Source organism: Pholis gunnellus (genome assembly GCF_910591455.1).
Source record: "Pholis gunnellus genome assembly, chromosome: 19".
Classification (NCBI taxonomy): Eukaryota; Metazoa; Chordata; class Actinopteri; order Perciformes; family Pholidae; genus Pholis; species Pholis gunnellus.
Window position 1 is genome coordinate 668023 of NC_136546.1, and position 12646 is coordinate 680668.

A 12646-nucleotide genomic window follows, 5' to 3' on the forward strand; every position below is an offset into this window, starting at 1 on the left:
AGGCTGAGGGGAGCACATCTCTTCTGTTGTGTTGAGATAGGAACCGAGTTGGATTTAAACAATTGAATTCATTGTTGACTTTTGTATTTTTTAAATTTTGTCCATTACAAGGACTTTATCCATGTGCCTACCAAACGACATACAACAGTCATTTTATTGCCCTCATGAGTCAGTTACGCTAAGCTTTCACATGTTGGATGAATTTCTTCACACCGACACTCACAATAAACCCCTGCTGTCCTTAAACCACGTCCCACTGGTGGCAACTTTCCATCAGTCCATTCCACGTGTTCGTGCACAAGGGTAGCACATACACGCTGGATCATGTTCCCCTTTCACATAATTGTTACAAAGCAGATAACATTATAGCAAGCATTTAAATGTAAATGATAGAAGAATCAGGACTCTACAGACAATAGATGAATGTGTAAAAGAAAAAGGTATGTCCAAGCTGAATCAGAGGACCTCTGGGTAGGTATGAAAAATAGATCAGCTCGTCGACATGTTACAGGACATCAGAGCCCCTCTCCTACACGGAGTCATGCTGCAGTGTTCACACGGTTTCCTCAGGTGCAGAGGGGAGACGGACAAACCACTGCTGGTATGGAATTGAAGGACTTTTGAGCGTGTCAGCTCCTCTCCACATGAGCATAGGTCAATGGTAAAGGATTAGTCATCTCGCTCTCTCCACTGGTGTGGTCAAATCAACAAGAACTGAAATTTCGATTCTTTTAGCTTTAAAATTAAGCAAAAGATGTGACTGAGACAATAGCCATTGTCGCAATTAAGAAAAAATCCATCAAATTCATCATTATTTCACAGCCTCCACTCAGAAAACATGTTTAGCAGGATAGAAATGTAGTTGATTGACACTAAACTCTTCATTGGAATCTCACGATTCTTCAAACAAGGTGGCTTTAAGTTAGCAAATTGTAATGAACATAACCAGAACATTTTACGAGTGCTTTTTTTTGGATATCCATAGAATTATATTTCATTTGGCTTGGATTCTTTCTAGTCATTTGTATTTTGTTCTCAGTTCTACGGCCATAATTTGTGATACTGGAACAAGACCAGCAATAAAACATAACATGCGAATCCAGCACACTGCAATAATGGAAGCCATAACACTGCCTATTGAAGAAAACATAAATCATGTGCACCTAACGACTGTCTGAGCTCTATTCAGGCACGAGTGAAAGTTGGCACTATGCAGAGATTCGGGAGTCTGCTGAGCTGTGTAATGCCCAGTTGATTATTTTCCAGAGCCCGGGAAAATAACTGTCAGACTGCATGAATCATAATTAATTGTAATTAATGGAACCAGTTTTGTTCTAATCATCGCATAAATCGCAGAGCCCATTTCTGGTAAAAATGTCACGACTCACACTGTAATAGATGGCTTCACTTAATACATTTTAGGCATTTAATCATCTATGTAAATGGGATGCATTAATCAGGACGTGATTCAAATAAGGACAAATCTACTACGAGAAAACTAACAATTACACAACTAAATAGACAACTAACTCCCACTATGCTGTAAAGGTTTAGCTGAAGCAGCTCTGAGAAGCATGACAGGGAGAAAACATTAAGCGCCATTTCCAAATACCATACAATATTGTTTACTCAGTAATAAACATTTTATTCCATTTATTCCAAATTTATTCCATTGGTAGTAATGTACAAGAATCATTAAGCCGGCTTGCTTCAGATCTTACAGAGAGGTTTATATGCTGTACACATCTACCCTCCAAGAGGAGCTTTAACTGGGCTCACCAATAAAACAGGAGACAAAAACTCAATGGGGAATGTGGGGATAAATGAGGAAAAAACCGTGAATATGAACAGGTCCTATTGAGTTTACTCTGTATCATTGTTTAAAAAAAAATGTTTTAACTCAAAGCTACACATTTCCAGGGCACATCTGAAATGACTTTGCTGGACAAAGAGACGTTTTCAGAAGCAGAGGCTGATCTTACACACAACAGCTATCACTTTAGCTATATGTAATGCATTTAATCAGGTCATATTCAGGATAAATCTTTTCCTTCTCACACACTGAAACCATTCCTGATAGAGACACTCAGCCCTTGAGAGGGAGCAGACCTCCAACATGCTAGCAGTTGCCATCCATGGACTCTCACTCCTTCCTGCGTTTCTTGTCGTGGTAGTCGTCCTTTGAGCGGCTGCTGGTGGACGGTCTCTTGGAGCCGCCATGCTGCTTGGCCTCCTCCAAGAACTTGTCCAGACCGAAGGGATCCTCCTCAAACTGGACTGGCCCATCCCGCCTCTGCCCGTGGTCGGCACCTGAGAACTCTTTGTCTGGAACAAACCTGACAATAAAAAAGGAAAAGATTACTACAGTGAGCAACAAATTTAGAGTTTCTCTCCCAGAGTTGCCATTACACTGTGCTCACTGGCAATCTTATTGGTTGCTGTTGCTCGCTTTTTGTCCTTTAGTGGTCCTCAAAGCAGGAAAGAGGGCAGTTTTGAACTACAAGCCAATTGCTAGCAAGTTGCTTCTTGTTCAATCAAATTGTCTGTGAAAAGAAATAAAGATAAAGAAAAATCGGACTCCTCCATGGAACATACGTTTCAGGGAATTTGCTTAAGTCAAAGATGCTCCATGTTTTGCAGCCATCCAAACATTCCTAGAGGATACGACAAGCTGGGGACCAAACATACGGGCCAGGCTATGCTCGGCTAGTAGAGTGTGGCACTGCTGCCCTAAGGACCAGGGCTCCTGCTGGGATGTCATGCGTCTGCTTGCCTCGTGCTTCAAAAAGGAATGACCTTAAATTGATTCAGGCTTTTGTTATTTCGTGCAATTATACTTGAGATGGTTCAAACTTCAGTGGTTTTGTTCATAGCCTGATAAGTAGAACTGTCCTAGTCTAAGAAAAACGTTTCCTTACTGCATGCATCATGTGTCAAGGTACTCTAACTATTCAGATTATCCATTATGTGCTACGGGAACTTCATTTTAAACTGCTGTTAAGTTATTAACCCTCGGATGTGCTTAAATACACATTACACTTATTAACACTATATCTGAAAGTATTTGAAAAAGGTTCACATCACATTTACTCCATTAATATGCAAGAATGCACAAGGTTTCTATAAATGAAATACGATAGGAGCACAAACTTTTTATTGCGTATTCCTGAAAGATATACTCTTTAGTGCTTATTCATACACCAGTGCTCCTATAAGTAGTCTCTCTGATCAGTAGTGGTAGATTTATTTTCTCATGGCTGACAGAAAAACAGAAACTATGTAATCTATATAACTAACTAATCTGAAATGACTATTGTTTTATACTGTACTAATACTCATATTCATACTATTCCTGCATTTTAAACACTTAAATCATAGATCCTGTTTTTCAGCATTAATATCATTTACACTATTGTTGTACATGTTCTCATCTTTCCATATCTATTTTATTGTTATGTTTCGTATTTCAATAAATATTTAGATTTTTCTTCGAATTATTCTAAAATTAGACTGTAAAGGAACCAATTTCCCCTGAGCATCAATGAAGTATCTTTGATTCTGATTCTAATAATGTAAATACTTCAAAATCTAAATCATTCAAAATAAATGTATATTATGTGATTGAAGATTTAATGAAAAGTACCTGTTGTTGTGCATGAGCGTGTCAAAGTCATCTGTGTAGGCATCCTTGTCTATATTCTTGCTGGGCCGGTAGATGTTAGAGGCCATGTCTCTGCTGCCGCGGAACGGCTGGTCGTACACGTTGTAGGTCTCATCCTCACCACCGGCAAAACCACTATCCATTCCCTGGGAGAGAGGAAGAGAGACTTTTAGAAAGAGATGCAAGTGCACAACAAGGTATTAGTTAAACCTATTGAGGAGAGTTTTCCCCCTTTTGAACCCAAGAACATTATGATGCGTGTCTTCCTTGTACTTGGTTATCAAATTGCTCACTTAAATATTGTGAAAATAGTCTATCAATTTGTCCTGCGACTGAGCATATCAATCCCTATCCAGCAAAACACAAACTACTGCCACTTCAGGCCAACGCTGGAGGGGAAACTCTGTGAAACCCTTTTTTGTTAGACTGGAACAGACGGGGCCTTAACTCTCTATTTAGGTAATGCTTCTTTGTGTTGCAGAGCTTGGTATTCACTCTTGTACATGTTCAAATTGTTGTCCAGTGAACACAAATCATTCAGGTCTCTAGTGATGGATGTTGTATCTCTAACCTTGCTCTGATTGAAGAGCCGCTGGTCGTACTGGGCCTCACTGGCAGAACGAGGGTTGGGAACGCCCAGAGCGATGAGCTCGCTAATGTCCCTGTCCTGGTCTCTCTGCAGCTTCGACCTGGGACAGAGAACAAGGCCGGAAATTTAGACTACCGACACACAGACAAGAATGACATATAAAACACAGGAAAGTAATAGAAACCTAGAACGTAGTTCTATTAATAATATTTATTTTCTACAGAAAACAACATGTAGTATAATATATAATAAGATATTTAGAAATGTATCTGTATGCTCTTGGTGACTAACATCTCGACTGTCCTTCAGCAAACGACATCTCAAAGTCAAGTCAAAGTTAATTTTGAAATAACAAGGTTTCTGCTTTCTGACGGCTGTAATTGTAATGAGCTCTCTTCTGAATTTCACTTCCTCCACTCCTCCAGGGATACACAATTCCATCAATTGGCAACCTGACAGTGCGCACGCACGCACACGCGCCTCTGTTGGATCCTGCTGCGTCTGTTCAGCATTACTGCTGGCCCAATGAATGATTCAGCAGTGGATCTGTGTAGCCGTGTGTGTACCGAGAGGAGCAAGTTCACATGCGGTATGTTTAAAGTGTGTGTGTCCAGCACCTCTTATCAGGAGCAGCCCTGGAAATGTTCCTGTCGTGCTGTCTCTCTTTCCTTCTGTCATGGCGGATCTCGTCACGCTCCCTGACCTCGCTGTCCTCACCACCTGCTACGTGAGATGGACGGAGGGAAAGAGGGAGAAGGGGGTGCAAAGAAACAATAAGGATTTTTTTACGAAATTAAAACCACGAGAGGATTGGGAAACAGATGATGTGAAATGGTACATAGAAAAGCAGAGGTGAAACAAAAGAGAGAGAGAAATGAGAAGACAAGTTGGAGGGGATGTTAGGGACAGTGGAAGAAATAGATGGTTAGGAATGGAAGGAATGCGAGGCAGGGGGTTGATACACAGCAGGAGAGGGAACATGAGGTGAAGAGAAACTTGTCAGTTGTCACGAAACAGCTGACAGACATTGGCATTCATAACAAAATTGTACACACAGACTTTGCATTCTGATTCAATGGGATAGGATTTATCCAAATGGTCATTCAAAAAACAGGACATGCAACACTGATTTCTCTTCTCAAAATCCATGTGAATTAAAAGCAGGGACGCAGAAACATTTCACAGCTTACTGGTCCCGTCAACACTGGCGGGGTGGAAAACGTTGTCATCACTTACAACACTCGTGTTACAGATTTGGAACTTGGCAACAGAGTCTTCTCCACTCACTCAGAAAACCACACACAGGCTAGTCACACATTCTTCAAAAAACAAGAAAGAGACAAAAGGACTTTTTTGTTCATTATCTTGACTCACCACCTTTGTCCACATGACTTTTGATCCCCGCCCTGCGGTCTCTGGCCATTTGGGCCAGTTCCCTCAGTTTCTCCTCCTTCTTTTCCTTCTCCTTCTGGGCCATCTTCTTCTCTACCTGGGCTCTCATCTCTACTGCCTCTCTGGCCTGTGGAAACAATCAGCTTTTTAATATGCAATTCCAATATGGGTAAAAAGGGAATACATTGCAGGCACCACAACAATTCTGAAGTACATATTGATCAGGGACAATGGTGAGTACCTTTCTATCGGCGATGTAGAGCGCCTCGGCCAGCTTGGCAAAGTTTTCATTGATGTGAACGGTTTGCAGCCCCCTACCATCAGCAGCCAGACGTTTGTCGAGAGGAATGGTGTAGCCCTGAAAGATATTAAGCACACAAAGAAATGAGCAGAGAGGAAAAAGGGTAGTAGGGCAATGAAACTGTGTCAAAACCACGAGCCCTAAAAACAGTTATGCAATGTTACATTAAACAAACAATAAGCCTGGAAAACAAATCACATGTGTTTGACATTTAGAGATACTAAAAATGAAGTCCAAACTAATTGTGGTATCACATTACCTTGGCATTTTTCCAGTTGGAGATGCATGGAGGAATCTTCCATTCCTGCTGCTCCTTGACGGTCATCTACAACAAAGGGAGAGGAGCCGTCAAACAAAACAGCTTTAGGACAATTCAAGCAAATTCATTTAGATTTTTCAATATATAGCATGAAGGTACTGAAAAGCACAATGATTCATCCAACTGTACCTTTCTGCTTGGGGAATGCATGACAGGGGCGGGGGGAGAAGGGGGTCCTCGAGGAATCTTCTTGTTGATCCTGGAACATACAATTGTCATATTTTTTCAGCATTTTTGTGAGACTGACAGTCAAAAGGATTGTTACAACAAATGTGCTGTCAAGTTTCATTTGATTTTTTGTAATTAAAAAAAACCTGATATATATATATATATTGAATCTTTTGAATATTTTGAATAATTTTGAATCCGATCAGACTTGTTCGTACTTAATTCTCACTTAGATTTCCTTGGGAGATTAATTGATGCTAAATTCCAATAGATAAATTCACAACATTACAAACTTCCAATGGCCACTCTTCACAAAAAACAAAGAAAATTAATATTGATATGAATTAAAATGGCTGATAAGTGTGCATTTGAATAATTCTACTAACTCCATGAAATACTGCGGTTGCAACGGTACACAGAAGTCAGTTTGGTTTACGCCCTGGTTTAGGAAGACGGGTTCGGTGCAAGTAAACATAAAAACACATTTCCTTTCATTTATTTTGTAAGTGTCAAAGACAAAATCCTCTTGCTGGGGACTGAGGCAGCATTTTGCCCATGGGCAACTTTGGCAAACTATTTTCAATAAAAACGATTTAAACACTGAACAAACACTTTCCCAACAGGTCAACATAAGCTATACAAGTGAAAGGGATCTCTAATGCCAAAACAGAACAAATCATTACAATTACATGGAGTGTTTCATTAGTTCAGACTTGGCTGCATTGCAACATTTATCAGCCCGGTGATCAGCACATCTGGGTGATGTTGTTGAATGTGTTTCCATTCACAACCCCAACTAGGGTGGAGCATCGGGAACCCGCAGGTTGGTCTTCGTGCTCACCATAGCGAGACTGACTCGCACGCCAATCAACTTTTTGTGCTAACCTCAGTATATGTTGCTAATGGCGTACAACTAAAGGTTTCCAGGCGGAACTCAAGCTTGTGAAATTTGGTTCCACATTACATGCACCAGTCTACATACCGTGTATTCTGCTTGCAACGAAACATGAGTTCGGTACAAAATTACAAATCGTCACAGCCCTATCAACTACCCTTTATAATGACAATCTATCAAAGCAGTCTTTCTATATGGCTTCAAGTTACTGTGTTGGACACATGTCTACTCACTTGAAACGTGGAGGTTCCATCGGATCTTTCTGCATTTCCACCATGCGGATCACCCTCTGTTTGGCCCCAGAGTTAAAAGCCACTCCTTGCTGGGACGGGGTGTATCTTGGGGAGAGAAAGAGAAAGAAATGTGTCACAATACATACAACTTTTACCATCACACAAACAGATACAGGAGACATATTTCGTAGCATTGAGCGTCATAACTGGCCTGCCTTATTACTACCTTCATTCCCACAAGACGTCAATGTAGCATTAGAAGAAAGCACAATTCTACTCTCGCTATTGACTTGGTGTTCTAAAAATGTTGTTGAGCTGGCTGGTCAGGAGAACAGACCCGTTTGGCTAAATAAAAGAGCTAACAGCATAACATTTGGAACAACTAACTTAATCAGACATGTAGTTGGTTATACTGCAATTCATTCCATCGTGCTGCTCAGAGTGACCGACTCATCTGCAGACAGCATAGAGACTCTAGCACAGCCCTGCTTATAAAAGGAGCTAACAGCTAATGTCAATGGAGGTTACATTGACACAATTATGGCCCGTTCAAGCTCCAAACAGTAAAAATCAGTCTTGAACAATTTTACAGGATATCATTTGATGACATAATGATAACATAATAATTTACTTTTGCCCTTGGTGAGAAAGTTGAATAAATACAGTTGTTTGAAGGAGATGTTTTCACAGCAATATAAAATAGATATTAGAGATAGAAAGTTAAACAAGTCATATTTCTAACACTACCTCTGAGCAGCACAAACATGATTAAAACTATTAATGCGCCCAAAAATGTTTAATCAAAGCAATTATTTAAATAAAAATACAATCATTAATATCCTTATAATTAGAATTGTGTGTTTCTATGCAAATTAGCACTACATATATACACACAGTAACAAAGTAAAGGAATATAATTCATACTTGTTGCCTTCTTTTGTTCAATTGTCAAACTCCCTGTTAATTTGATCTATTTTTAATAGGCTTACATTTTAAATATCGGTCAAGTACGGTTGGCTACCTGGCAAGTAAAAGAATGAAGCTACCTTATCTCCAGCCCTGACTCAATACATACCTGATGTACTGGGCAGGAGCTTGTTTGTCTGCAGCTCTTACAGGCATGGCAGCAGCAATCTTTTGAGACACCTGCTTGTCCAGGGCACTGCGGGTCTTCTCAGTCAGCTACAAAGAACACACAATGAGGCCCCCATTTAAGTGTAGACTGATTATCAGTATAGTAACTGAATCAAAGGTTGTCAAAATCTGTCCATTTCTGATTAAATGTTACTATTTTTAATCACACAGTAACATCAGCTTCATCTTTGCAGTGACTAATGGACAAAATGAATACCGACTGCTCTCCCTAGGTAAATAATGGAAAGATTATTATATGATCTTTGAGTAGTCAAATATATATATATATATATATATATATATATATATATATAGGGTCCCATGAAGAACTTGATCTGATGGCAACTTGCTTCCAACTCAGTTTTTTCCATAAATACACATTGCAGCATGGCTTACCTCTTTTATTGCCTCCTCATCAGGCTTTTGGAGTTCTGGAGTGTCATCATTAAGAACTTCCTTTGGTAGAAGGTCAGTGTACTTACTGAAGATCACCTGCAACAATGAAAGATAAGGAATGACTAGAAATAACTAACTCGTGAAGCAAACTAAGACTCACATCTGAAAATTACATGTACCATGGCAATGGATTGTTTTAACAATGTACATCATGGTACAGTGTGTTTATTCTGTGAATGACAACAAAAAAAATGAATGCAACTCTGGCATTGAGTGCTGCAGGATTGAGTCTGCATTTTTGCACTTCTGGTTCGCTTGTATAGTCGAAGAGTTTTTTTAGATTTGTTTTTGGTTAAATGCCTGAACTAAGGTCTGTGGTTAAAACAAGCTTAAGAGATTGTAACAGTTTTTTTCTACGACATAAAAATACGTCGATAAATATCCCACTCTTTAAATATCCCCAGCTTTTAAAAGAAAAGGCAGTTGCTAACAAGTGGCTAAATGAGACAAAATGTCCTCACGTCGACAAGTCTGTCTTTATAGCCTCGTTGTGTAAACTCGCGCTAAAGCGACCGTGGTGTAGTTCGTTTATAGCCAAAAGAAGCTTTTTCCTTCTTCCAAAATCCTAAAAGGTGTTCATTAGTGAAGATTATCCTGCTGAACAAAACATGCAAGTATCATAAACTTGTTTGGCACAGAGCTTATTTTCCACAATAATCCTAAATCCAATGGAAAGATCCCATTGGCTTTTTGTAGAGAGAACCAGTGCGATGCTGACCTCAGTAGTTAGCTGACAAAAATACATCATCGTGCGCATGTACATGCTGCCGCCGGTAGTTCCCATACATTTGTTTCATCTTTGTTGTTATTAATGGCGCACTAATAGCATATGACAGAATACATTCTAAGGATGCAAAAGGATGTGTGGGGATTGGAATAACTGCAGCAGACTTTAAGACGTTCACCGCCCACAGCCACTACTACTACATTACCCAGCCTGCTCCTGGCCGTCTGATGTTAGTTCACAGGAAAATAAGATGGATGAAATAAGTGATCCTTGAATCCGTGATACATTTGTCATTTGGCTGTATACCTTATCCTTGCCCTGTCCTTGTCTGGCGAGGGCGTCATATTTGATCTTTCCTTCTGCATCCACCTGTACAGCCAGGGCATTGGATGTCTTCTTCTTCCTACCCATCTCCAGAGGAAACTGGGCAACGTGGATCTCCGGGAAAGCTCCTCCATCTCCGAAGTCCTACAGAAAGAAAACATTTACAGTGGAACTTGGACAATGGACTTAGTTTTGATAGGTCTTGCATAGCTCTATGGCAGATGCTCCTGACATTTAAATTTCCTATCCAGGTTGCTGGTTATTGCTAAAACCAAAAATAGTAACAACTTAATGAGTAAATATTGAAAACTGATTTACGTCAAGTGAGCGAGGCACCCAGCCTTTTCTGTGTTCATACGGAGCGGGCTCCCTGCGGGACGACACCAGGGCGGTGGAGTAGGACTTCTGGGCCCGGAGCTTCTCCTCTGCCTCCAGCTGGTCCTGAGACAGCTGGGTCGGCGCCGGTAAAAAGCTGAACACACAATACAAACATTTCGTTTGTTTGATCATTTGAACAGTAACGTTAGCTAAGCTGATGTAAAGTTAAACCCCGTGGCACCGGGTAACGTTACACTTAACTTACTTTAGCTGTTAAAACAGGAAATTCAGCTAGCTAACAGTCAGGCAACACACTGTTACAAATAATATGAACCACACTGAAGCATATAGCTAGCACATCACTAGTAAACAGTTGATAATACCGTGTTGTTGATCATGGTTGCGTGCTGTTAAGCTAGCTAGTTAGCAAATGGTAGCTTACGACATACCATTTTAGCTAGCTTGCATTAGCTGAAGCCATTAGCTTCGATTAAAAACAAGGAAAGTATAACGGGCAGACCAAAAACATCAATGTAAACTATTTAAGGCAACCAAAACATCGCACACAGTTAAGTGGAAACGACATCTGATGCAATTACATGAAATAAAAACACTGAAGGCCTGGTCGCGGTACTCACGTCGTCAGAGACATTTCCCCCTTTCTTCCTTAGCAATGAGCTGGGCATGCGCGGTAGCATAGATGCGCATGTCTATGGTTGATTATGTAGACCAGGGGTGGGCAATTCTTTCTCCCAAAGGGCCACATGAGAAACAGGGACTGTTGTGGAGGGCCGGACCAATAGACTGAACTCAATCCTACTCTATATTATTCCACCTCTTTATTAAAAGCAGTGCATTGTATAGATTTGATAAACTGTGAGTGATAAGAGTAAATATCATGATCAGTGGTGGAATGTAACTAAGTATATTTGCTTAAGTACTGTACTTAAGTACAAGCTCAAGGTACTTTACTTGAGTATTTCCATTTTATTCAACTTTCTACTTCCACTCCACTACATCTCAGAGGGGAATATTGTTTTACTCCACTACATTTGTCTGGCAGCTTTAGTTACTAGTTACTTTTTACATTACAATTTTTCAAACTCTTCCTAACTACCCAAACCGAACACGAGTGTATAAAGCAGTTAAAATTAGCTGCAGCAGGAATAATGATCCAAACAAATACGTAATATCTATAATAGTAAAACACTGACAGGGATCATGTTTCTGATAAATTAGTAGGCTAATTTTATTACTATTGTTTGTAGTACAATGACCTCATTTTCTGTTTTTTAGTTCAGTGAACGAGTGCGCTGAAGTCAGGTTGAATGTGTGAGGTGAGATGTGAAGGACAACTGACAGGTGATCGTCAGTGAGAGAGGATCTGGATTTGTTAAACTCCATCACGGATAATGTTTGTCGGTCGATCCAAAGAGAACCAACATCTTCTGAGCATGTTGCTTTTGCTGCTCTGCATCTGTCTACACATCACAGGTAGCCAAAATGATCTGGCCCAGCTCCGGAGTAAGCTCGGCGTGCCGGAAGAAACATGTCGGACCGAGTCCGGTTGCTGACTCGGCTGAGACGCGTGATGAATTACGCGCCAGATCGGACCAAATACACCGGCCCGGTTCCGGCTGGCGACATTGCTATTATTGGGGTGACGCTGCTGCACGCACATCCACGAACGTACTAACGTGTGTAAATCGAGATAAAAACAGCAGCAGTCGCCTTCAAAATAAAAGCAATGCAGCTGTATTCTGGCATGATGTAGGCCTACACTTATTTACGTTTTATTCCTGAGCTCCCATTGACGGTCAGCGACAGCCAAAGGGTTGGGCACAATGCCCAGGTCGGCTCAGATCAATTTAATTATAACCCCAAAATGCTGTTTCTTCAATATTGGTCAAGATCCAAATGTTGTGATATATGGGTTCCCACCACATAGTTTTACATAACGTAGGCTACTTATGGATGAATGTAACATCTATTCAAGAAACTTAAAAAAGAAAATGCATCTATTATATTCAGGAGAAAATTTAGCCTCTCCTGACAATTAAACAGTTTGGATATCTCTGCAAGTAGTCAAAGTCAAAGTGATGAATCTCATTGTAGAGTCCGTCAAATCA

The 12646-nt window shown here is 40.4% G+C and overlaps 1 protein-coding gene across 3 annotated transcripts; it reads right to left on the reverse strand.

Annotated features, from left to right (window-relative positions):
* Positions 1 to 1627: 1627 nt before the first annotated feature.
* Positions 1628 to 11199, reverse strand: snw1 (SNW domain containing 1). 3 transcript variants are annotated; one of them, XM_079179822.1, is made up of 14 exons: positions 11156 to 11199; positions 10518 to 10671; positions 10182 to 10343; positions 9089 to 9184; positions 8634 to 8740; positions 7559 to 7663; positions 6392 to 6461; positions 6203 to 6268; positions 5884 to 6000; positions 5628 to 5769; positions 4868 to 4970; positions 4233 to 4350; positions 3644 to 3807; positions 1628 to 2336 (listed from the first exon to the last, which is right to left on the reverse strand). In XM_079179822.1, the coding sequence occupies exons 1-14, from the start codon at positions 11167 to 11169 to the stop codon at positions 2144 to 2146; spliced, it is 1611 nt and encodes a 536-aa protein (XP_079035948.1). In that variant the 5' UTR covers positions 11170 to 11199; the 3' UTR covers positions 1628 to 2143. The 3 variants fall into 3 exon arrangements, with proteins under 3 accessions (XP_079035948.1, XP_079035947.1, XP_079035946.1); XM_079179821.1 differs by having other exon boundaries at positions 5625 to 5769; XM_079179820.1 differs by having other exon boundaries at positions 4868 to 4973; positions 5625 to 5769.
* Positions 11200 to 12646: the final 1447 nt, after the last annotated feature.

Bases quoted from the DNA above. Each gene is read 5' to 3' on its own strand.
- snw1 (XM_079179820.1), bottom strand. The intron at 6,269-6,391 runs GTACAGTTGGAT...CCTTTGTTGTAG, and splicing joins TGCATTCCCCAAGCAGAAAG to ATGACCGTCAAGGAGCAGCA. The intron at 4,351-4,867 runs GTGCTGGACACA...TCTCTGTCCCAG, and splicing joins AGGGCTGCTCCTGATAAGAG to GTCGAAGCTGCAGAGAGACC.